At 41.5% G+C, this 26,071-nt stretch overlaps 1 protein-coding gene and 1 pseudogene across 9 annotated transcripts in view; both read right to left on the bottom strand.

Moving 5' to 3' along the window:
• Positions 1-26,071, bottom strand: part of TRIM2 (tripartite motif containing 2) — a 132,557-nt gene that overhangs the window by 47,409 nt on the left and 59,077 nt on the right. For 3 of the 9 annotated variants that reach the window (XM_033133942.1, XM_033133937.1, XM_033133945.1), the window contains exons 2-3: positions 4,257-4,441; positions 184-421 (exon numbers count right to left, since the gene is read on the bottom strand). In XM_033133942.1, the coding sequence (XP_032989833.1) occupies positions 184-421; positions 4,257-4,390 (372 nt within the window). In that variant the 5' untranslated portion in view covers positions 4,391-4,441. Of the gene's footprint in view, positions 1-183; positions 422-2,937; positions 2,993-4,256; positions 4,442-14,537; positions 14,778-26,071 lie in introns of those variants that run through there. The other 6 variants (XM_033133943.1, XM_033133938.1, XM_033133941.1 and 3 more) reach the window with 4 other exon arrangements.
• Positions 4,866-5,227, bottom strand: LOC117037674 (60S ribosomal protein L34-like; annotated as a pseudogene).

The following is a 26,071-nucleotide window of genomic DNA, read 5'->3' as shown; positions in this document are numbered from 1 at the left end:
AATGAAGGTTGATTTCAGTATATAAATAAATTTGGTCAGAGAAAGAAAGCAGGCAAAATAGTCTGTGGGCTGGCAGAAATCGTTTTTAATCTTGTCCAGGTGGAGTTCTGTTTTCAGGTAGCACCTCCGAGTGCCCTAAGCCTACCCAAATCAAAGCGGTCCTGCTGCCAGGCCGTGACTTACATTCCCATCGTGGTTTGGGCAAGACAGAGGCTTTCCCGCAGCCACTGCGGTGACGGTCTCCAGGATGGAGGACTCCTCAACGTTGCTACCTGGCGTTCGCTGCAGCACGTCCATCAGGTTCGTGATGAAGAAGTTGTTCTGAAGCGCAGCCACCCCCTTCTCGGGCAGGATGGAGGTCTGGCGGCACACTGGGCAGGACAGTGTTAAACTGTGAGCGGGAATGTAGTTCTGCAGGCACCTGTGGCAGAAGCAGAAGCAGGAGGACTGTCAGCTCAGTGCACTCACCGAACAGAAGAGCTACAATCACAGGTACCATCCACGTTCTCAGCGATTACCCGGGCTACTTGGCAGACACTCCCTTTGTAGTTTCCTTCACTGGGAAAGGGCTATTTCTGAAACCAAAAGGTAACCTGTATTTGCATTGGCCCTGTCAAGGAAAAGAAAACTCATTGACAGAAAAAGTCGAGAACCGTATGACTTCACTGTTCTGTGGGATATAAAACTGAAAGCAACAAAGGAACAAGACAAACAAGAAACTAAAAGTCACAGACACAGACAACAGTTTAGTGGTTACCAGAGGGTAAGGGGGGAGAAGGATGGTAGATGAGGGTAAAAGGGATCAAATATATGGTGATGGAAGGAGAACTGACTCTGGGTGGTGAACACACAATGTGATATACAGATGATGTATTACAGAATTGTACACCTGAGACCGAGGTAATTTTACTAACCATTGTCACCCCCAATAAATTTTAATTAAAAAGAAAAAGAATACTGTCATTGACTTCGGTAGTGTTTTCTAGAGCCTTGTCGCTACACAGACTAAAGTGGACAAGCAGCATTGGTCTCACCAGGGAGCTTGGAGGAAATGCAGATTCTTAGGTCTTACACCAAGCCTAATGAATCAGATCCTAGGCGAGAAGCATTGGTTTAGAATATCTAGTCTGGTGTTCATGAATTTTTGGGAGAAACATGTCACACTTTTTTGTTAGCGTTGAAACTCTTTTTACATACTAAGTCGTAAGCAGATCTCGGCTGTTGGAAACACATCACAGTAGCGGAAATGTTTTGTTTGAAGCAGGAATGGGACAGCCAGAGTCACACTGACATGCTCTCTTCTTGCCTCACCTCAACAGGCATCAACTTAATTCATTTAATTAGTGAAAATGTATCACTAATAATGACCAGCATATGTACTGCCCATTAAATTCAAAGAATTACCAACAAACCTATGAAGAAGGTGATATCGTGATAGCTTTTAGACATATAATGAAATTCAGGCAGAGAGGGTAAGTTACTTGCCCAAAGGACTTAGCTAGTCAGGGGAAGTCAAACCAAGGCAATTTGGTGCCAGAGTCTATAAACTCTAAATAACTACATATACAATGTTTTCCAGTTTGTTGGCCAAATAGAATTTGAAAAACCAATGATTTTATCCCAAGGAGGTTAATTGACCTTCCTTATGTCACAGAGGTAACTAGGGCTGAATAAATACCTGAAAAGAAAAAGCTTTTGCTAAGGTCTCTAATGACGTCTACATCCAACAAACATTTTTCAGTCCTGTCTCACTAGACTTCTCAGCAGCATTCATCAAATTTGATCACAATGCTCCCATCCTCCCACCTCCTTTTTGAAACTTTATCTTCCCTTGGCTTATGCAACCACACTCACCTGGTTCTCCTGTCTGCTCTACTGATCAGACAATTAAGTCCACGAACTCATCCTAGAAAAAGTGCTACATACCTCATTGCCGAATATCACCACGGTCACCTTAGAAGAACTCGCCTTGGGAAGCTATGCACCGAGGCCAGCACCTAGTCCATCAGAGCTACCTATTGTCGTGTTACCCTTGATGTCCTGGCTGTCATAAAAATGTCTTCCTTTCAACAGTTTCTTTATCTTTGGGTAAAGAAAGAAGTCATTGGGGGCCAGATCAGGTCAGTAGGGAGGGTGTTCCCATACAGTTATTTGTTCACTGGCCAGAAACTCCCTCACAGACAGTGCAGTGCTGAGAGCTGGTACATTGTTGTGATGCAAGAGCCATGAATTGTTGGCGAAAAGTTCAGGTCCTCTCACTTTTTCATGCAGACTTTTCAGCACTTCCAAATAGTAAACTTGATTAACTGTTTGTCCAGTTGGTACAAATTTATAATGAATAATTCCTCTGATATCAAAAAAGGTTAGCAACATCGTTGCAACAAATTCGCAAACTTAATTGTCAGACCTCCTGTTGTTTCCACTGAGTCCGTACACTTCAGAATTAATCCCGGCTCCACTGTAACCCCTCTTCTGTCCCTGGGATATTATATCTGTGTGCCTGGCTAAAGCACAACACTCTCATGTTTATATTTCTTCCCACAGGTATCTCCTCTGAGCCCCAGATCTGTACACCAACTGTCTTCTTAACATTTCCTCTTTGATGTCTCACAGGTTCTAAAACTCAACATTTCCCAAACAAACCGATGACTACCCCCCAAATTGTGTCCTCTTCCTGTCTCAACGAGCAGCACCTCCATCTCATCTAGGTGGGTTGAGCTGGACCTACCAGACAGGGCAGGGGACAGAGCCGCAGAAGACCAGAAGTGCTGCTTCTCACCTGTCAGAACAAGGAAATGGGGGCCAAACAACAGACCACTGGACACTGAACACTGGGGAACAGGGCAGCTCTGCCGAGCTCAGACTGAGTGGCCCTCAGCACCATAGATAAAGAGTGCCAGGCTATATCAACTGCTGCAAATCAAATAATGATCTTACCATGTGAGCCAAGGGACACATGAACAATTAGCTGGTATTCATGTTTTAGCTACACCTATTAAGTGAGAGGAAAACAAAAATTACTCTTCCATTTAGCCATCTTGGAATATGAATCACAAAGTACTGACATAAAAGTTATGACAGAAAACACAGCCAAAGTATAAAATGAATAAAGTGAAAAGTATTGGTACTACCTATGTCTACCTATATACTACCACTGAGACAAACAACAAAAACTCTGTATCCACACATACACAAAAAACCTCACAACAAAGAAAGCAAAACAAACAAATACAAAACCACAACTACCAGTAACAAATCTACTTTCTCCCTCCATCCATCACCACCAAAAATGTGGTTATTCTGTTGCAGTTAAGACCCTCCAAAGTAAATCCACTCAAAGCACACTCAATCAGACAACTAATACATGCTAAATTGGATGGCAGATGTAATTAGTATTGATCTGAAGCCACTGGAAATACTAACTTCCTATTCTATAACAAGAAGCAATGCTTTTTAATTATGTGTATTAAATGATAACAGAAAATATATTTAACATAATGTTATAAAACATAATTACCATGCTTGTTTTTAAGAAAAGAAAATATAACCGTACTATAGAAATACTTAAAGTAGGCCATAGATAAACTAATTACTAACAATCTTTTTATGCTTAATTGTTTATGTGGTAGGTTGAACAAGGGGATAAAGATGTATTTTGATAACTGATTAACTCAATGGGAAAAAAAACTATTCAAAAAAGATAAATAAGGAAGTATATTTTCACATATAGCAACCTGCTTATTCTGGTAATTTATAATTATGTCATATATATATATATATAATTTTTTCATCTGAAACATCACAATATTCAAATGTGCCATTAGTATGTGTCTTCTGAAGTATATTGGGAAGGAAGCTCTCTCCTTTTAACTAATCCTCATATATCCAGGTATCTTACCTGATTTGTTATATGGGAGGAAATGATAGATTTTTAATTGGCCTTCACCAAAGATCCTCTGTGAGAGAACTGTAGTTGGCAAAAAATTGTTTCACAAAGAACAAAGGAAAACATTTTTTAATGTCTTAAATCTTAAAATATTTAATGTTCCATCTCCTGTGGAAATAAATTGCTTCTTCTCACTTGTAATTACTTGAAATAAAGTAAATTATTGGCAACTTGTGATTATGTTTCTCGATTTCTACCAGAAGCACAAAAGATTTATTGTCTCCTGTAGTTAACTGGAGAATTCTGGCAAGAACCCTTTATGGAAGGTCAGTCTGTGAGACTTCCTTCTCCGTGCCCCTAGGAGGCTTACCTCTCGCAGAAAGTGTGCAGACAGGGGAGAACCTTGGGGTTCTTGTACCGTTCCAGGCATATACTGCAGATCAGAAACTGCTTGTCAATCTGGCGCACCACAGGACTTGGGATGTTCGTGGCTTCACTGGCCATCCTAGACCACTGACATGGGAGGCCAGCTGTCTTTGACCCTGCACGCTGCTGCTGGTGGACAGAAAAACCAGAATGGAAAAATATTTAATAATCAGTAAGTGTGAAGCAATCATTGTCTCATTCATGATAGGCATTGTTTTATAAATACAGGTAGAATTAATGTTGATGACCTCAAAAGGACTATAAACAACCCTCATTGCTCTAGAGGGAGTACAGTGAGCGGCCTGTTTGCTTTGTAAAGAAATAATCACAGGTTCACCTTGCAAACAAAACCAATGAGAAGAAGGTGTGTTGTACAAAGAGCGGTGCTTGCTGGGTTTCAAAGCAGTGGTAACTGAGGGATTAAATATTTACGTAGCTATGCCTTTAGCCAAAGGACTTAAATAAAGTCCTTTTTCAGTCTATATTAAATAGAATAGTCTTTTTTTTTTGCCTTTTAATTGTTTTTGTTACTCAAAAAAGGTTCATTTTTTTTTTACTTAGCTTTCTGATGCTGTGATTGTGCCTTCAACACTTTCACAACGATATTCTGCCCCTCAATAGGGAAAGCAGGCTTGATTCTTTCACGGACACACTTAGCACATAAAGAGCCACCATAGGCCTGGCTGACATGTTTTTCCGTTTTAAACAACCTCATTAGAACTTTAGGTCTCACTGCACGAACTCTGCGTGGGAACACAGTCGGCCTGGGCACACGGCACATGCAGATTTTGGTGCTTTCCCAACCTTCTTAGTATAAAGGGAAACAGTCCTATTACTAGGGGTTCAGCACAGTCCAGTTTTGTTAGAAGCTGTATTGTAGGACAGTCTCCGATAGAATGTCAAACACTGGACCATTCTGAATGCCTGTAGACACCGTCCCCAGATGAGCAAATAGAATAGTCTTATTAAAATAGAATATGTTTTCCCACTATTATACTCCAGGGGGATCAAATTATGCCAACCCAAAGTATGCCACTTTGACATAAGGATCATTTTGAGCAGAAGCCAATTCAGAAACAGCCGACCCAGGAGGAGCACTCTGCCCTCTTCCATCTGCCTAAAAGCAGAGCATACATTTCCTATTTGTAAAGGTGCCCCATTCTCCCATACCAGGAAGAGAAGACTCTTAACCACTGGAGATGACACCAACAGGAGCCTGCATAATAAACCTTACTAAACAACCCTTTCCCACAATTTACTGCCCCTAGGAGTCCAACTCCCTTTTCCTTTGTCTAAAGACATAGCTATGCCTTTAGCCATGACTATATTTGAATATATATTTATAGTCTTTTTAAAATAAAGTCCTTTTTCAGTCTCCACAATTTGTCACTATAGGCTCCCAGGTCTAACCACCTCTTTGGGTTTTTACTTCTTCCCTGTGAAGCCCCCACGCATGTAAAATTGAAACTAGTAAACCAATAACATTCAATAAAATATAGTATATATTTCATTTTTTTTAAATAAAATATGTGCATCCTTTTCTCCTGATAATCTGTCTTTTGACAGTTTAATTCACAGCCTTCAGACACAGAACATAATAGTGTAGAGAAAAAGTTTTTTCTCCCCTATATACTGTTAATACACAGAATAGGAATAATTCAAATTTTTAATTAAAAACTTTGTATGTAGTTCAGAGTGTTTCTTTCAGAACTAAAGGTATATAGATTTCATACTAAAATGTATTTTGCCATGGATCAGGGACAAAGACTAGAGTTAGTCCCTTTTTTAAGAAATGTGTTAGTATTCATGTATAGGCATTTGAGGAACCTGATGAAGGGAATTAGTTCAGGGGAGGTTTCAATTAGTGAAGAATCATGCTAGAAATGGAGAATACTGTGTTTTATGTCATAACTTTTTCTTTCTTTATTCTCTCATAGGCCCTTCGCTTTCTTCTCTGTTGCCCTCTTCTAATTCTCCATTTCTGTCATGATCCCTCAATAATTGAAAACACAGCTCCTTTTATCATCTTAAGAATTTCTGCCTTATATTCCAAACCAAGACTGAGCTAAAATTCACTTCCTAATTTCCTAAATACGAGGTATGATCAAACAATACAGTAAATGTGTAAATAAAAAATTTATTACAGTAAAAGCCACATTGTCATTAATCCCCCTCAAAATACTCCCCCTCGTTCCGAACATTTATCCCATCATTCTTGCCACTTTCTGAAGCAGTTCTGGAAGTCCTCTTTTGTGAATATCTTTAGTTGTGCTGTCATGGCTTCCTAGATGTCCTGAGTCATTTTGACTTTGGGGAAGAGCCAGAAGTTGCATGGTGCCAGATCTGGTGAATAAGGTGGATGAGGACACACCGTAATGTTTGTATTTGACAGATATTGCCGTATACCAGAAGCGATGTGTGACACAGAGCGTTGATGAAGAATGATTTATGGCACACATTAAAACACACCTTCTCTCAATCGTAGCTCACACCTGATTGACTGCACTGAACAAGTTGAAACTTGTCACACACTGTTACTAAAATTCGATTCACTGCTTCCCATATTGAAGATCACTGTCTTTCTGTTGGATAGCATTTGGCAGCAGCATTCACCATATTTGTTGATCACAACGGAAAGGCTCCGTCACGTATTTCTTCTAGTACAGCAATTTCTGTCAAATAAAAACATTGTGGTGTGTCCTCAGTCACCTTCATCACCGGATCTGGCACCATGTGACTTCTGGCTCTTCCCCAAAGTCAGAATGATTGAGGACATCAAATCAGCCACAACAGCACACAACTAAAGACACTCTCGAAAGAGGACTTCCAGAACTGCTTCAGAAAGTGGCAAGAATGATGGGATAAGTGTGTTAAAAATGAGGGGAAGTATTTTGAGGGGGATTAATGCCAATGTGTCTTTTACTATAATAAATTTTTTTCTTTAAACATTCACTGTATTATTTGATCACACCTCATATTTAGTAGCATTATCCACATCCCTCCAATTCCCAAGAAAGTTTCTATTCTCTTTACAAAAAAAAAAAAAGTTAATTTTTATAACCCTGGGCAGGAGGTAACAGTCTTCTCATTCTATAAGACTTTTAACAAACAAGCTCAGTTAATAAATTTGCCAGAATGCAAACTCAGGGGTGTATCTCTCTAAAACCCATGGCCTTCTCTCTCCTTAAGTCACCATACTTTCCTTGACCTTGTGTTTTAAGAAAGTTGTACGATACTATGGAACTTGGTTTATATATGAGTATAACATTTTAACTTGGCCTGGGACCTATGTTTGAAGCTGGGGAATATACCATATTTACAGAATCAACAATTCTACACTTTCTAAAGAAAATAGGCTTTCCCAAATATAAATAGTAGTTCTTCTTTCTTCCCACCAAATCACCAACTTTTTAAAAAGTACATCAACTTTTATTAAGAAAAGTCTGCTATTTACACATATTTGAGTATAGTTACATCCATGACACACCCATCTTCCGACTCTATACCTTATAGATAAGTTCTTTAAAGAGCGTGATTAATAAACAGACAGAACCTTGTGACTGCACCTGCCATACAAGAGTATCAGGCGCAAAGAAAACTCACACATTAGTTAAACATATAGGCATCTAATTAGCCAGCGTTATCTGCTAGACTTTCATAGAATGTCTCCCTAGAGTAGAGGGAGAACTAGAGTAGGGAATGATACACATTGAATTCGATGGAGCTCATCTCTCAGGAGCTCAAAATATTGGCACTTTGCTTTTCTTTAAAACCATATCCCTATGACATCAGACAAGGGAAGGAATGGATTTGCCTATCTTTAAGATAAGGAAACCAAAACCAAGGGTTTAAATGACTTGCCCAAAGTCATCCAGAAAAATCAGTCAATCAGAAAGCTCAGATTGCAAGTTTTCTGCCTTATCTGATAAGTCAATGATACCTAATCTTAAACAAGTTTAGCACTTTACTGGTGTATGTGTGTGTGTGTGATAAAAATTATAGAGTGTTCACTTCAGCAGCACTAAAAATGGAATGATAAGGAAGATTACCAAGACCCTGCAGCAAGGATGCCATGCAAATTCATTACACTTCCATATTTTTAAAAAATTATATTGGGAGGTCGGATGGCTCAGTTGGTTAGAGCGTGAGCTCTCAACAACAAGGTTGCTGGTTCAATTCCCCCACGGGCCAGTGAGCTGCGCACCCTGCCACTAAAGATTGAAAACAGTGGCTGGACTTGGAGCTGAGCTGCGCCCTCCACAACTAGACTGAAGGACAACAACTTGGAAACACACTGTTCCCCAATAAAAATACATTTTTAAAAAGCCACAAAACAATTACATTGAACTTTTCAGCTAAATTCAGTTAAAAATCATTTCATTTTGAATGGCTTTTGAAATTTTTCATATTACCCTTTGAAATAATCAATCATGATGGGTAATACAAAAACTAGAGAGAAAACATCATTGTTAGATTTTACTCTTTAAAAAAAACAACAACAACAGAATTTTGGATTTTAGGCGAGGAAAAAAACATTTGTTTTAATCAAATGATATATGAAATTTCCTGAGCTGACATTTTTTTCTCTAAAGCCGAAATAAAAAGCATTTCATTCTAATTTTGTGATCATTTATTGTAGTGGGTGAGAGTCTTTGTTAGCATTGGTAATTTATATGGTAAATTAAGTTTACACATTAACACTAATTTAAATTCATTACAACTTTACAAATGTGTTACAAGTGACCTGTTGAAGACATCTGGATTTTCAAGGCTCCTAGAATCAACACAAAAGGTTTTCAGCCCCAAAAGTTCCCCCAATGGAGACTTTGCCAGGATACGGTCATTCCCTGAGTATAACTAGATACCCACAATAGGAAGACAATTTGACTACTCCTAATGGGATAATGTGCTTAGAAAAATGCAGGCACAGAACGAGCTAATAAGCACCATGGGAAGCCTTCCACCAGTCTGAATATGCCTCTAGGAATATACACACAATATACAACAGCCTTTAATCAAAGTGTTTGAGTGGGACCACAGTTTCTGGTATCCTTGGTTAGAAAGACAATAAATACTTATCTAAATTCTCAGCTAGATTCTGCTTTCCCTATCTTGGTTTCCGAATCGTCAAAGATCCTTCTGAACTCACATAACCAGCAGAAACAAGTGCACCATAATAAAGGAGGTCAGGATATAGAACTATTCTGCTGGAAATCAGCAAAACTAATTTCTGGAGAGATGCATGTGAAAACATGCATGGGGTGGACTTTGACCCTGAAGGAGCCTGAATGCTTTTGGATGCAGGAACTAGCACCAGACACATGGACAAGAAGACAATAGAAAGGAAATGGTAGAGGAGTGAAGGAAGAAAGAGACATTTTAAAACTATATAAATAGTCAACATGAGTGTGATATTGACATTGACCAGCTATGAGAGCTTTTATGTGGGGAGACTGAGGTTCTTTACTGGTGGAAAAACAACAGCAATACTGCTTACAGAAGGGTTTGCTCCCCTTCTGTAAGGGGAGCAAATGTCACCTTCTTCATCTGACCATTCTGTTTAAAATTGAAACTTGCCTCCCTCTACCTGTCCCCTAACACTTGCTACCCCCATCCTTGCTCTATTTTTCTTCTTAGCACTGGTGACTTTCTAATATAGTCTGTAATGTATTTATTTTGCATGTCGTCTCCTCCCCCACCCTACTAAGACATAGGATTCACCAGGGATTTTTGTCTGATGCTTACTGCAGTAGTCCCAGCTCCTAGAACTCTGACTGGTACATAGTAGACACTCATTTTTTGAATGAACTGAATGAATGAAATATGAGAATGGACTCAGTCCCAGTAGCAGAAAAGAGGGGCACTTGCTGAATTGCATGATAAAGAGCATGGTCATTACCAGTCATGTGAATGTTTTCACTTGACATTAGACAGTACCTACCTCCTTGTGTGATAGTTGAACGCTTAGCAACATAAGCCATCACCTCCAAGGTAAGTAGTTACATATTTTAACACACTCACTATAGGCAGGAAAAGAAACTGAGAACTATTGAGGACACATATGCATAGACATTAAAAGTCAGAGAAGGTTGATATAAATTTCGCTTACCAACTAAACACAGCTTGTTGCGGGTAAAACAATGCAACAATCACATAACAAAATCCTTGGGCATAGAAAAATCCAGTCCCGGCAGTTCTTTCCTCTCACCCTCTCTGGTATTTTTCCTGACTCACTTTCTGAAATCTCCTACACCTTGGCAGAAATTATGACCAAATGGAAAAGAAGAACTTGATAGGAGGAGATGAAATGAAAAAAAAAGAAAAAAAGAAAAAAAAAAGAAAGAAAACTATCCAAACTCTGTATTACTGACACCAGAGTGAGGAAGAGCAGGAAGGGAGGATGGAAGAAAAAAGTCAAACTGAAAAACACTCTTCTTGAGAAGGGGAGAGAGTTGGTGAAAACTTGTCTGGCTGGTCTAGGAAACACGGTTGGGAAACAGGTCAAGATTCCTTTGGAAAACAAAATTTTAACGTGATTTGTGGGTAAGAGGCAATAAGCATATTTCATTATACATCATCCTAAAGGCACTAGATTCCATTTCCATTGTTTAATATTAATGGTATTCCTGGGTTACTCTCTCTCTTTGTTGCTACTTAGCTGAATTTATTTATTAATATCATTACATTTTGTATTGTTCTTGGACCATTGACAGTGGTGCGAACATACTATAATAAAATCAGATTCTCAAAAAGGTAAAAATCTTCTGGCACATTTATAGAAAGGAAACCTTAAACCATTAGGACTATCTACAACTCACAATATGCTACCTTTTCCATGCCAGGACAGGTGGTACCTTGAGCTCAAGACATGGGTTTAAAACATGGTTAAAGAAACAAGGTATTTTTAATTTTTAAAATTTGTGAGCATATTATCATTCGCCTGCAATAGAATTTGCATTGTGACGGAGGACTCAACTAGAAGAAAAGAGGACAATCTTCAGTGAAATTAAAACAGGGTGACCTAATTCCAGTTATATCACGCTGCTATCCCAAAAGGGCCATTTTGTAAATGAGAAGGCCAGACGCAATATCTTTCCTGACAGTGTGTGTGTGTGTGTCTGTGTGTGTGTATTTGGGGGGGAGGGAAGGGCATTCAGGGAGCCCTCCACTTTAACTTCTCTCTCTAGGCAAGGACGTGCCCAAACTTTCCAAGGGTTTTTCTTCTTATTTTGAGGGTCAGAGTTAAGACAGCTTCCCTAGACTGCTGGGTTTTGCTATATGGAAGCTGATTCCCAAGCCAAGCCCCCAAATTGCTTTTATGATATTTATGTCTATTTCCTCTACTTCTTTCCTTAGGATAGATAACTGTTCGCCATTGCTTTCTTCATAAAAGCCCTCATCTTTTGCAGTCAGTTCTTAAGATGTGCTTTAGGGTTTCTAACTTCCAGAAGGCTGGGTCTGTTAATGGAGTGTTAAGTGGTCAGGGTAATTGACATTCATCTTACAGTACCCTGGGAAAGTCATGACGAGTGCGGTCTCCTCTCCCCACATCCATCACATTGCCAAGGCTCTTCCCTTGCTTTCCTGGGAACTACACAAAGAGGCTGAATATTCTGGGATCACAAAAAAAGGCGGAGTACAGCCAGGGCCTTACAGTAGGGGGAAGAAATTGATTCTACATCAGAACTTCAAAAGACACAGGCCTACTACCAGCAAACCCCTTTTTGGCCCTGGTTAATAAGAAGCATTATTATTTAATGCTGTTGTTGATTAGTATAAATGTTCATGTAAATTAACACATTTTCAACAAGGATAATAAAAAGCACTTCATGAAGGCAGAGGGTAAAATAGAAGAGAGTAGAAAGACGAATGCAAAAAGCAGTAATGAGTATTTTCTTCAATGATGCTATTTGAATTATTATACTGGGCTCATTTATTCCTCAGTATCTGGTCTAATCTCAACCTCCAAATTCTAGGAGGAAATCTGATCTGTTAAATTCAGACAACCTGCACAATAATATTCAGAGAACCGTAATAGCCAGCCCCACTACAGAGCAAATTCTACTCTGACACTAAAACCCTTATGTAAGTAATAAATGGGCTGCACAGATGGCATCTGAGATTTTTTTTAAAAAAAAAGCCATTACAAGTGTGTGCAAACTATAATTTTGCCACAACTAGAAGTAATTCAGTCACATTTTTAAAGGAAAAAAAAACAATAGTAAATAATTTGGCAGCAAATTTTTTAAAGTTTGAAAGAATTTCTCTTGTATACATTTCAATAATACATACAAATAATTGGTTAAAGTCTTAGTTTTATCAGAGAGAGAATGAAAAAAAGGCACAAGGGAGTCTTAAAATTAAGTTTAGCTAAATTTTTAAAAATTGCTACATACTTAGGATTTTTTTTCTACTTAATAAAAATAGATAAAAGAAAGTTGCAAGTTTGGAGAAATTAATGTCTACAGATAACCAAACGAAGCACATTTTCCTTTCTTAGTAAGACAAAGAAGGACTATGGTTACTTTATTTCACACGCCAAAAAATCCACCAAGCTTTTATAATATAAAGAACAGCAAGTCATCTCAGGATTATAATAAGAAATGTGGTGAAAATGGGTATAGATTTTATTCTCCATTTCAAAAATGTGTGGGTTACATACGCTGCTTTCCTATTTCTCCTAACGGCACATTCTATCAGAGAACCTTTCCACACCGGGCGGTGTTGTAACCTTCCCAAAGCAAATCACTGTGTCTCTCTAGAAGAAAACTGGAAAGGAATACTTAGAGGTTTAGGAAGAGCCACACTGTTCACGTGTCTGCAACAGAAAGCGGCTTTCTCAGACCACAGCACACATGAAACTTGGCATTGTGTGCTTGCTCGGGGTGGGGCGTACATTATTTAACAAGACAGTGGGTTAGGACCGGTGCTGCTGAAACATCTGCCGGAAAATAAAGAAAGACATCAGGAAATAGGTGCACAGCAGGCAGCGGAATCCTCGTACTTGAGAAATCAGTTGAAGAATCTGGGCAAACAAATGGCTCTCCTTACATATTCTAATTTTTTTTAAATGAAAAAACCCTCTAACAATGTATTCAGGAGAAATAAAAGTGCCGTAATATGATCTAAGCCAAAGATGAACCAATAATTTTTCAAATGCCTCATTCGGAATCTAGATCTGTCCCTGAAAGCTATGACATTGAAACCATCTTTTCTTAAGACAGAAATATCATTTTATCTTTTTGGTTAAGAAACCCACTTAACGTTCAATGTTTAGTTTTAAATAAATAGCCAGTCTTTCTACTTGCTTCCCTAGCTCCCCAAAATAAGGACTAATGGCAGGGCGTGGTATAGTTGCAGGAAAAGCTCTCTCATACAAAGATAATGCTCGGTGTTTCAGGGGAAGAAAACCCTAAGAGCCAAGCCAAGGATTTTTTTTCTTTCTCTCCGTGATCCTACCAGTGAACTCCACCCAGACTTCAGTCTATGTCAAAGGCAGGGGGGAAATATCAGAAAAAAAACCCAAATCATCTCCTGAATATTTGCCGCTCATCAATGGCATTCAGAATTCAGAGTGGGGTCATGCATTATGAATGAAAGGGTTTCCAATGGTAACAGGGAACCGTGGCACTCAACCCCAGGGTTCTCTATAGAGGACAGGGTGGGGGAAGGGTCGAATCGCACATTCTCCTCCACCCTAGGGTCTTGAGGAAAGAATCCTGCAAATGAAATGGTCTATCCCCATCTTTGTACCCAACACATGCAAGGGGGAAAAAATCTATTTAAAACAAGCCGAGATACACATTAAAATAAAGACTAGTGGAAATAAAAAACTAGTCAGATCACATTAGGAACTTGATAAAATCTTGCATGACTTTCTCCCGGTTCTTGTCAATTTGGTGCCTTTGTTACAGCAAAGAGTGGGTCTCGCTCTCCCTTGTAGTTACAGAGCAGCCGCATTACCGTGACGGGAGATGGGGTGGGGTACAGGGGCCAGAATAGAGGGAGCAGGAGAAATCAGTTTACCCACCTGGAACAATACTAAGCAATCCGAACATTTAGGACCTATCCATTTCTGCAGACAAATTAATCAACGAGGCAAAGCAGTAAACCCTCCCAAGCCTGTCGCTGCAGCTCCGCGGAAATCCAAAAGAACAATGCGCATTTCTGCCAACATCTCAAGTTTGGAAGCCCCATGCAAAGAAACTGGTTAAAAATCCCCTACCATGCAGTGCAGCCATCATCAGAAGCCCAGCATATCTTCTGCTCTAGGGAGTGAAGTGCCAGTTCATGAACAGAACAGAGGAAGAGAAAAATGGAGGAAATGAGAAGAGGCTCAGGCAAGTCTGCAGGAATGTTTCTGGGTCCTTAACAAGTGGGAGACCCCTTTCGGCATTCAAACCAATCAATCTTTATCTTAGGACATCTTTTTCTCACTCAGCGTCTGTTGAAAAGACTGCAGCAAACCAAGCAAGGGATTATGGGATAGGGATGCAGCAGCGAGCTGCAATGAGATTCGTGGGTGGCTCGCTCTGCCCTCTGAGTCAGCAGTCAGCTGTTTCCATGCTCCCGTGCTGGGCCGCTCAGGTCCATCACTAGAATGTGACTGCACAATTAACCCAGGGAGATGCAACCAGGGCATGTCTCCCGGACAGGCACTGTGCGTGTTACAAATCGGAAAGAGGGTGTGCTGATAAGCAAAAGGGGGGTGCAGTGAGAAGGGATTCTGGAGGGATCTGGAAGGTCCCTCAATAGGAAAAGTTCAAATGTAGAGGAGTGTTGCGTGAATGTGCAAGCACACACTTCCTTTAGAGAAAAAGATGATCTCTTTTCTTAGACTTCTCAAGCAGCTTGGAACACGAATGTCAATTTTAAAACTGCAAACCAGCTTAGTTGAACAAGCCTTTAGGACTTTTTCCCCTTTCGGTATTTGCCCAGGAAATAAAGGACAGTTCCTCTAAATCAAACAATGCAAATGACATTTCTCAGTTTTTTGTGGCTCTAATCATTGAGAAAAATCACAAAGTACATTTATTTGCTTTTCTGATGATGCAAAAGTTTTCAGTTAAAGTTTGAGAAACTTGACAAACTGTACATATATACATAACTTGATTCCCTATCAAGTCATTAAATTTATTTTTAAATGTTTCAGTCACTTAAAAATGATCAGTAAGGAACCATATAAAAATGATTAGATCCTCACATTACAAATTATACTGTAGAATAAAAAAATTGTACCCGTCAGAATGGAATTCACAATCATTCCCTTTTTCACAGCAACAAAAACAGTTATGGAATCATATTGCATTCTATTCCTTGGTTAGTCACTAGTTTAAAAGTGGATACTAATCATTTTTATTTGAATTATAAAACTGTGAATTTGCATATTTAATATGCATCCCATCCTTTCCATGCAGTCAGGGATTGCATTGAGCCCTGTGAGGGACCCTCAGCTCTGCAGAACAGTGATTACCTTGGGTGGCTGGAGTGGGGAGCGGGGCCATAGAGAATCCAGGGAATTCGACAGGTCCCGGAAAATGCACAGACATGCCAATTTTAGCATACTATTCCAGGTGGTACATAGTTCTTAAAAGCTCAAGTTAACATGCTGCTTTTGTTTTGTTTTTGTTTTTGTTTTGTTTTTTTAACAGCTTTATTGAGATATAATTCAGACCATATAATCATGCATTTCAAGTGTACAATTCAATGGCTTTTAGTATAGCCACAGATATGGGCAACCATCACCACAGCCAATTTGAGAACATTTTCATTACCTCCTAAAGAAACCCTGTACCCTTCAGCTATCACCCCCTACCTTGCCATCCTCCACAGTCCTAAGAAACCATTAACCTACTTTCTGTCTCTGTAGATTTCCCTATTCTGGCCAGTCACATGAATGAAATCATATAATATGTGGTCATAAGTGTCTGGCTTTTGTCACTTAGCATAATGTTTTCAAGGTTCATCCATGTTGTAGCATATATCAGTATTCTATTCCTTTTTATGGTTGAAAAATATTCCATGGTATGGATACAGCACATTTGTTTATCCATCTGTCAGTTGATGGAGATTTGGCTTGTTTCCACTTTTTGGCTATTATGAATAATGCTTCTGTAAACATTCGTATACAGGTGTTTGTGTGGACACATGTTCTGTTTTAGAAGTTTACAATTTAATTAGAACCAACTCCTGAAACTACAGGCAGGCTACCTCCACTCCATTTTTCAATGTCCTCTTCCTAAGACAGGCCATCACAAAGGTGCCTGATGTGCCAAGAGAGGAGTCCCCTCTGCTTTTCATTTGTGCTGCTGAGCCCGTCCCATAACCAAATTCATCGAATGCTGAGCCTCCCCCTGCACATCCTCTCCCCTGACTTCTCTCCTTCTTTTCCCCCACTCAACCCAGGCATACAATTGGAGTGAGTCTCTGTGCTCTGAAGATGGTGGGGAAATGGGAGAGATCCTTGGTCCTGTAGCTGGGTTTGTAGTCAGAGAAGGTTCGCCTACTCATTCAATCATTCATTCCAATGAACCGTCATTGAATGTCTAGTATGTGCACGGCACTGAGTAGGCACTGAGGATGCACAGAAGAATGTGACAGTTTCTCAGTCCTCAAGAAGGACAGTCTAGTGTGGGAGATGGATTAGCAAGCAGGCAACTGTAACTCGGACGGGTAAGCGCTTTGACTACAAAAGGAAGTAGACGCTCTGGAGCTCATAGGAGGGACATATCAGGGTGGGAGGAGGGGGGTGTATTTTTGGCATGGAGCACAACGCAGGCAAAGACTTGGAGGCAAGAGATGGCTCGGAGGAAATGAGTGATAATTCAGTGCGGCCCGAGCCTGAGGTGAGGTAGAGCAAATGGGGGGGGAGGGGGGGTCATATGTTTTTCTGATCTTTTCCTGGAAAACAGCATTACATAGGATAGTTGGATTCCAAATACCCTCATCACTATGGCGTAACTACTGTCTGAGTAAGTGGGTTTGGAAGGCTCAGCGAAGAACGTAACATGCACAACATTGTTTATTGTAGGAAAATGCAGCCTTATTCTTAGCACATGTCTTGGCTGGCAAATGAATCAACTGTTTGTAAGTTGGCCCTGAGTTACCACAGGATGTGTTAGCTGGCCACAGCATCGTCCCCTTGGCACTACCTGGCAACAGGTAGGTAAGTGGTGGTGATAATGGCTGTGGGTATATAGCAGCCCAGTTTCTTTGAATTGGAGTTTGCTTGTACTGAGACCTCAAGCAGCCAGATGGTGGGGCTGCAAGAGCAGAGAAGAGCCTAAGATTCCTTGGGATTCTTACTAACGTCTTGGAGCTGTCTTGCCCTCCTCACTGTTTTCCTCCAGTTGAATAGACATTAGAGAGTTAACTGTCATCAGCCAGTTTGACTGTGATGTACACTCAGGGAATATACAGACAGAATGCATATGCATAAGAACAAGACATGTGCTGACTAAACTGGGTTTGGTAGGATCTGGGGAGACAGTTCTGAAATTTACTGACCATCTGTTATGTGCCCAAACCCTTTACATACAGTCTGTCTCCCCAATCAAGGAAATTGCTCCTGGAAAGTAAACTCTCTGAGATGGCACAGAAGAGCATTTATGGTCTGGCCTGTGCCATCCTCATTTTTCCCCACTTTCTGTTCTCTAGCTCCTAAGACATGCCACCATGTATATTTTTTAGCAGTGGCTCTCACACTGGAATGGCACCAGACCCCTGATGAAGGGGTGGGACATGCATTTGGAAATGTTCAGGGACATACTGATTGTGTATTTGGGGGGTGGGATGGGGGTACTACTGACCTTTAGTGCCTGGGAGCAGGGATGCCAGACACCGTCCAGTGCATGGGAGAATCCCATACAAGAACATGTGTCCCCTCAAACTGCCAAGAGCTCCCCCTTTGAGAAACACTAATCTCCAGGCTCATGCCACTTGTTCTGCCAGGAACACGCTCTCATCCTTGCGTGACTCCTTCCTTTCCCTAGTTAACGCTTTCCAATCCTCAGAACTCAGCAAAGACACCACTTACTGTAAGAAGGAGTCTCTGCCAACCCCTCCAACCCCAGACCTTCCCACCCCGTCTGAATCGGGTGCCACTCCCGTGTGCTCCACAGCATTCCTTGCTGGAAATTATTGACAGCTCCATCTTTCACCTCTATGTCCCCAGGCCCTAGTACTGTATCCATCACATAGTAGGTACCCAATACGTAGATGCAGAATAACAAATATCCTTCTGCAAATGAATAAGTGACATAACAAGATGCAAAGGTAAATGATTACCTCAGAATTGGAAAACAGTTGGATCAGGGACCACTGGGGAGAGGCAATTGTTCATATCTGTTTAGTGGTTTATAATTTAGAAAACACCTTCATAATACAAAGCAAAGCAAACCCAGAAACAGATAGAGCCGGCACAATTATTATTTTAGTGGAAACTGAAGTTCAGAAAGGTTACGTGACCAGCCCACAGTGGAGTAGCCGGTATGTACCACAGGTGAATTGGAGTTCAGGTCCCGTGACTGGCATAGTTCCTCTTTCAGGGTGCCAGAGTGCCCTGCATGGATGGGCTAAAGCAGGAGCACTTATCAGGCAATTGCACAGTGGAACAAAGCCAGCTGATTAGAGAGGTGATGTGTTCCAGGGAGAGACAGATACAATGAACTAAAAGGAGGCAACCTGAAATCAGGAGGCTAGAAACTCTGCCTAATGCAACCATTATTTAGTTTTTCTTATTTTTGCTTTCAAAAAAATTTATGAAAATTCTTGCCCAATGATCGTCTGCAAGAGGATGATAAGGAACAATTATTTCCAGCCTTCAGGTCAGGAGAAGAGAGATTGTTATAATGGATTTCACAGGGCTCCATCTGCGGCCCCTCAAAACCAGGTTCCTTCGAGCCAGTCCAGACTCTTTTTTTTTTTTTAAAAGCAAGGAAAAAACTGTATTAAAATTACACTGATGGTAACCACTTTGAACACCTCTTGTAATTGCAGAAGTCAAACGTGACTTACATTCATCTTTTGTTATAGGTATATATTGAGTATCACAATTTTAATTGTTTTTCCTTTCTTTTTTTAAAAAAATAATTTATATTTTATTAGTTCCAGGTGTACAGAGCAATGTCATAGTTAGACATTTAAACCCCCCATAAAGTGATAGCCCACCCCACCCTGCCCCTCCACAAGCTACTACCCCCTGACATCTTACATAGCTGTTACAATACCATTGACTATCTTCCCTATGCTGTACTCCACATCCCATGACTATATCTACCTACATATTTAGTTATAGTTGACATTCAATATTATTCTACTTCAGCTTCAGTTGTACAGCGCATTGGTCCGGCACCTACACAGTCTATGACATGATCCCCCTGGTAAGTACAGTGCCCATCTGGCATCTTACATAATCTTTACAACATTGTTGATTATATTCCCCATACTGTATTAACTATCAATTTGTATTTCTTAATGCCTTCACCTTTTTCACCGTGCCCCTCATCCCCATTTCCATCTATCACCCTGATAGATCTAGTACAGTCCAGATTCTTTATAGTCAGTTTGGGAGAGTGGTTTGGCTTGGACCCCAAGAGACTTCTTTCCTCTATATTGGCAGCGGCTCCGGAAGGTCCCCCACATTAGGGGGTTAGAGGCCATTCTTTAGTGGCTGTAGGGAGGTCCTAGACCAAACAGGACTGTTTGAAAATAATGGTGATGAAGCAGAAAGAATCTTCCCTTTAAGTGTCCTTAAGAAGCGAGATGGTCCAAGTTGGCCTTAATCTAGTGGTGTTATATGGATAGAAATGGATTAACCAGGAAACCAGCTGACCGAGTTGCAACCCAAGAACTCACCCCAGAATTGGCCTGCCCTTGGGATTACCATTTAATGTTATACATTTCACAAATAATTATGTGCCGGGTGGTATAGTAGGCACCGACGATACAAAAATAAATAAGATGCGAACAGACCTCTTAAAGTCACTCCTGGGACAGTTTCCTACCTCTAAGTCTCAGTCATATTGATTGGGTCTCGGGTATCAGGATAACCCTTCCCAGACAGGCGGAGTATTTGCAGTAAGGGACCAGATCAAGCTCTCCTGAGTCCCCGCCTCGTGTCTTAGTGTCTCCTCTAGACTGCCTGTGTGTTTCCTACAGGCTGCTGCCCATTACTGACAGCATAAGCCAGGTGCGGTCTGCTCAGCACAGAGCAGAGCTCTGGCTCTGTTGATTCCTTGATGTAATCCCCATACTTTTACTAATGTCCTCTGAGCTCATTTTACCTTTCAGGGCTCTTTTGTCATGTTGAATCATACTGAACAGATAACTAAAATTCATGTCAAAAAGGAAATTCTGGTGGGTCTGCTATCATTTACACATAAGGAACCCAGGATGCTTTCTTTTCTAGGTGCTTGTAAACCATCCCATTAACATTCCTCTATAAAATTATGTTCCTTAGCCTGCAATGTGTGGGTTTCGTCTTTGTACATGAAAAGGGTATTTTCCTATCTCCGGTCTGTAAGACACTCACCTTTTCCCTAAGATCTCATAAAAATCAGGGTCTGTGATTTGGCAATCATAGCTATATGTTCTTCAAAAACCTGAAATGTCATTTGTTGAAGCCAGGAAACTTAAAATTGAATTTGATCCCCTGGGTTTTCTATTTTTACCTACTGTATTTGTTTCCTATGGCTGCTGTAACAAAGCAGCACAGAGGAGGATGTCTTAAAATAACAGAAATCTATTGTCTCACACTTCTGGAGGCTAGAAGTACAAATATCAAAGTGTCAGTTTCCCTCCAAAGACTCTAGGATAAGATACTTCTTGTCTCTTCTAGTTTCTGGCAGCCCCAGGCATTCCTTGGCTTGTAGGTGCATCTACCTCCATGGTTACATGGCTGTCTTCTCCCTGTGAGTCTCTGCATGACACTCCTCTCCCCGTGTCTCCATGGTTACATGGCTGTCTTCTCCCTGTGTGTGTCTGCATGACACTTCTCTCCCTGTGTCTCTGATTTTTCTTCTTCTAAGGATACCTGTCCTATTGGATTAGGGCCCACCTTAACTTGATCACATCTGCAAAGATCCTATCTCCAAATAAGTTACATTCATACTGTGTTTCCGCAAAAACAAGACCTATCCAGACCATCATTAGACCATCAGCTCTAATGCATCTTTTGGAGCAACAATTAATATAAGACCCAGTCTTATTTTACTATAATATAAGACCGGCTCTTGTATAATAAAATGTAACATAAGACCGGGTCTTATATTAATTGTTGCTCCAAAAGACACATAAGAGCTGATGGTCCAGATAGGTCTTATTTTCAGGGAAACACGGTAGGGACTGGGGTTTGGGACTTCATCATGTCTTTTTGAGGAACGCAATTCAATCCACAACATCTACTGTGGGTAAAGGGTTAACAGAAGGCCTGGGCTACTGCAGGCCTGCCTGAGAATGACCTGGGTTTCCCACAGCACTGTTCCCTTGAAAACAGTAAAGATACATGGGGAATGTTATGTCTGCCTTACTTATGGTGTGCATTAGTGGAGCTGTGCGATGGCTACATAACAGGATGGCATAAATGATTGGCAGGTAAAAGGAGCTATGACTTCTGTGTGTCAAGGTGACCCCCACACCCTTTGGCTCTCATCCCTGGCACATATATCCCAAGCAGGTGAGCGGGCAACGGAAGCTTCTAGGTCTCCTGATGAGATGAACGTACTGTATCTCCTGCTCTGTATCCTTTGCCAATACTTACCAACCATATTATTAAAGCCTGCTTGTGTCTTGTGAGTCTGACTGGCAGCTCAAACCTATGACCCCAGCTGTGCTGCTGGCCTACCCTGCAGAGTTCCCTCTCATTAGCCTTCAGAAGCCCCTTCTTAGCAAACCACCAGGCTCGGCCATCCACTGATACATCAAACTCCCCAGCAGCAGGCTACCCTTTCCTTATTGTCTGCCTTGCTCTGCTAATAAAAATAAAAAGCAAAAGCAAGCCAACAAGACACTTTTGTTTTGCCATTGTTTGGCCTGGCTAATTCCAAGTTGACTCTACCTATCTTAAGTATGCCTGGAACATAACCTCCCAGGCCTAACTCTCGATTCCTAACACCAGTATCAAGTTGAAGAGAAAGACAGACCTGGCCCAGGCCGAGCCCAGATCTGAGTCGGGCAGAGCCCAGGCCTGACTGCCGGCTGCTGGCCGGGAGGTGGCCGATGTGGGTGCGCAGCTAATAATGCCTTACTAGCCGCTGACTTCCTCTCTCCCACATTCTTTCTTCTCTGTCCCATAAAATGGATGCTTTTTAAACCAACATGTAGTTCAGAGACAATCTCACAAATGTTCGTATTTGTTGACCAAACTACCCCACTTTTAGGACTCTACTCAAAGGTAATAATCACATATATGGGCAATTCTCAGACAACCGTGGCCCAGGCCAGGCGGAGTCCCGAGCGCATTCACCGCTCCCCACGCTGGGCGCGGGTTTCCATGGCAACAGGCTCCTCCCCCAGGGAGCCAAGCTCTCCTCTGGCTAAAGCAAAGCAGGCGCCTCCTCCCCAAAGGCCAACACTCGGCTTGTACAGTATTACGAAAGTCTCTTGTATCCCCTTTCTGTAGGATTGTCTTCTAACCTTATTTCTCACCGGGAAACAGAACCACTCTGTAAAATAACTGATTCAAGTGATGGCGATGGGAATACCAAGGGAAGGGAGAGTCAGGCCTGCAGTGACAGCTACAAAAACTGAACTACAGGGACCGCCCTGGCTGGACCCTTCCAGCACTGTGGGTGCTCCCACTGTGGCCCTTTCCCACCTCCCGGGACTGCGGCTCTCCTGGCCTCCAGCCCTCCAAGGGTTCTGCCTCTGGGCTAACGTGACCACGGTGCTAGGGAATGAAGGTGGGGCTTCCTGACGTTTAGAGGCCTGAGCTCACTGAGAACTTCCAGAGTTCAGTGCTTTCCCCCCAGGATGATACTAAAGTAGGAGTCTGGGCACCTTGGTAGAGAGATAGTAAGGGGAAGCAGAGTTTGCCACCCCAAAATACGCCTTTTTGAAGATATTGATTATTTTAATTGGTTATTTTTAAGACACGAAAGACTCAGGAAAAACCTTTGGCCTTCCCCATAACTGCCTAAATGAATTTAAGACAAAGAACGTGCTCCAGGAGGGGCGCTATCATCATAGATGACCATACTTTAATCTTTAGTGTGCCACTCCTAGATTTATGAGTTCCTCTCAAAAGCAAGGCCCTTTTGTTCAGTCTTCTTGTTGTTAAAGATAGCCTAGCAAACATTTACCACACATTTGCTTTTCATCCCCATGTGAATTGCCTTTCTCCCCTTTGAAGTCCCAAACCACGACCCCCCCACCCCCACCCTTCACCTTATCTCAAAATGGCATATAAGCCATAAGTGCCAGGTCTGTCCCATATTCATATGGAACTCCTGTATGTATATACATAATGAATTTAGTTATCTTCTCCCGTTGATCTGTCTCATGTCAATTTGATTATTACACCATCTAGAGGAAGTTTGAAGAGTAGAAGGAAAGTTGTTTTTCCTCCCCCACAATATCCTTGGTATCTAAGGATAGTGGAACTTGACATCACCTGCAGGAGGCTGTCTCCCGCATACATGTAATCAGGAGAGAGTATTTTCCTAAGCAGTAAATGTGGCACCATGCCACGCGGGTCACTTATATCCCAGTATTACAGTCATACTGCAGATGTCAGCATGCAGCTGTAATGAAGGCACAGGTTCTGAAGACACATCTGTATCTGGTCTATGTTCAGGCTGCTCATTGCCTCGATAAGCGCTTTTGTAAAATATTACCTCATAAGGCTGCCCTGATGACTAAATGGTATAGTGTGTAAGTGCCTTAGCACCTTGCTTCATGCACAGCAGGTCTCAAGTTGCTATCGTCAGAAGCTGTGTGGTGCTGTAATGGAGAGTATGGGCCCTTGTGCTAGGGTTGATTTGAATCCTGGCTCTGACACTTATGACTTTGAGTAAGTAATTTCACCTCCCTGTGCCTCAATTTCCTCATCTATATCACGGGGATAGTAACCTACTTCAGAAGGTTATTGTGAAAACTAAATGGTTTAAGAGATGCCTGATAATATAGTAAGTGGTGAATACATGTACTAGTATAGTACTAGTACCAGTAGTATTGCCACTCCTAGATTTATGAGTTCCTTTAGGAATGACTAATGGTTCACTTTTATATTCCTAGGGCCTGGCTCGTGTAGGGGTCCAATAACCATTTATTTTTTGGATAAATCAATAGACTAATAATACACTACTCCCCATGAATTCTTTTTTAATGCCAAATGAAATAAATCAATAAATGAGACTGGGCAGAATGCTGCAAAATCAGAAGAGATATATCCATACACTTTTATCATACTCGCCTGGACACAGCCTCCCTTGGCCTTCTCACCCACTTAGCACTGGAGTCTCCTAGCTGGTTTTGACACAGTTGAGCAAGAGGCTAGAGCGCTACTTTGTTGCTCTTGGCGAGTCCTTACACTAACTCATAATCCCAAGCCAGACCTGGAAGGAAGAAGGTCTCTGCACAAACCCGCCTGCCCCTCGTTTTTGTAAAAAAGGGGCCTGGTGCTTTTATGCTGGTCAGTGGCCAGTGGAAGTAAGTCCTCATTGGCCAGTGTCTTGCCTTTTGAGGCAGCGGCCTTCTTGGAATGATAAGAAGACAAACCATTCCTACTAGCATCTTTCCAGAGTCTAAGTCTTCCCCCTCTGATAAATGTCATCGTCTCTGAACATGAGAATGGGAGGCCTTGCTTTCATGTCCTTCTCTGAATGGACATGCTCCAAAGCAAATACTGAATCACCTAGTTCTCTCCCTCAAGATCTGGCAACATGTCCAGGCTGGGTGCCAGGAAGCCACAGTGCAACCAGAGGCAAGGGGAGCAGGGGCAGGAGAGCAAGAATAACTAGGCTGCAGCACAGTGGGTCTGCATACTGGCCAGGTGGGGCCTGCCAGGCCTAGGGTGCCCTGCCCACACCTATGAGGCCGGGTACGGGGTAAGCCGCCTTGGTGCTCAGTCAAGCCATCCATGGCCTGGGGTCCAGTGCTGAGGTCACCCTGGCTCTTCTGGGTAATGTGTTTCCTCCTCTCGTGTGTCTTCTTCCCTTTTTCTCCTGCCCTCTCCCTACTCTCCACCGACTTCTTTCATACAACAAGCTTTTATTTTAGTTGTTCTGTGTGCTGGGCACTGCACTGGGGTCAACATTCAGTCACTGTCCTTAAGGAACTTAACGCACTTTCATGAGAGACAAACAAAAAATCTCACTTGCATCATCAATGACATTAACAAAAATAAAAATAAATTCAATCTCAAATAAATAATATCTATCTGTGGCCTCTACTCAGCCCCACCAAGGATGCTCATGGGTGATGCCCCAGCCGACTGGGATGGCCCCCTGTGGTGGATGATATTCTGGACCCTGGAATCAGACACACGTGCGTGCAATTCCTAGCTCTGACACTGACCAGCAGTGTGATCTGGGGGAAATTGCATAATCTCTCTGACACTCCCTTTCCTCACCGTAAAAGGACAATAAAAGAGTGACACCTCATAAGATTGTTAGGGAAAAATAAATAAGTAAGTAAATAAATAAATAATAAAAAAATAAATAAATAATAAAAATAAATAAATAAGATAATGCCTGAAAGATGCTTAGCACAGTGCCTGGCACATCGTGAAACTCAAAAGATGTCAATTAGCATTGTTGTTTT

This window comes from Rhinolophus ferrumequinum, chromosome 18 (genome assembly GCF_004115265.2).
Source record: "Rhinolophus ferrumequinum isolate MPI-CBG mRhiFer1 chromosome 18, mRhiFer1_v1.p, whole genome shotgun sequence".
NCBI classification, from domain to species: Eukaryota; Metazoa; Chordata; class Mammalia; order Chiroptera; family Rhinolophidae; genus Rhinolophus; species Rhinolophus ferrumequinum.
This window is presented reverse-complemented; position numbering and strand designations above follow the sequence as displayed.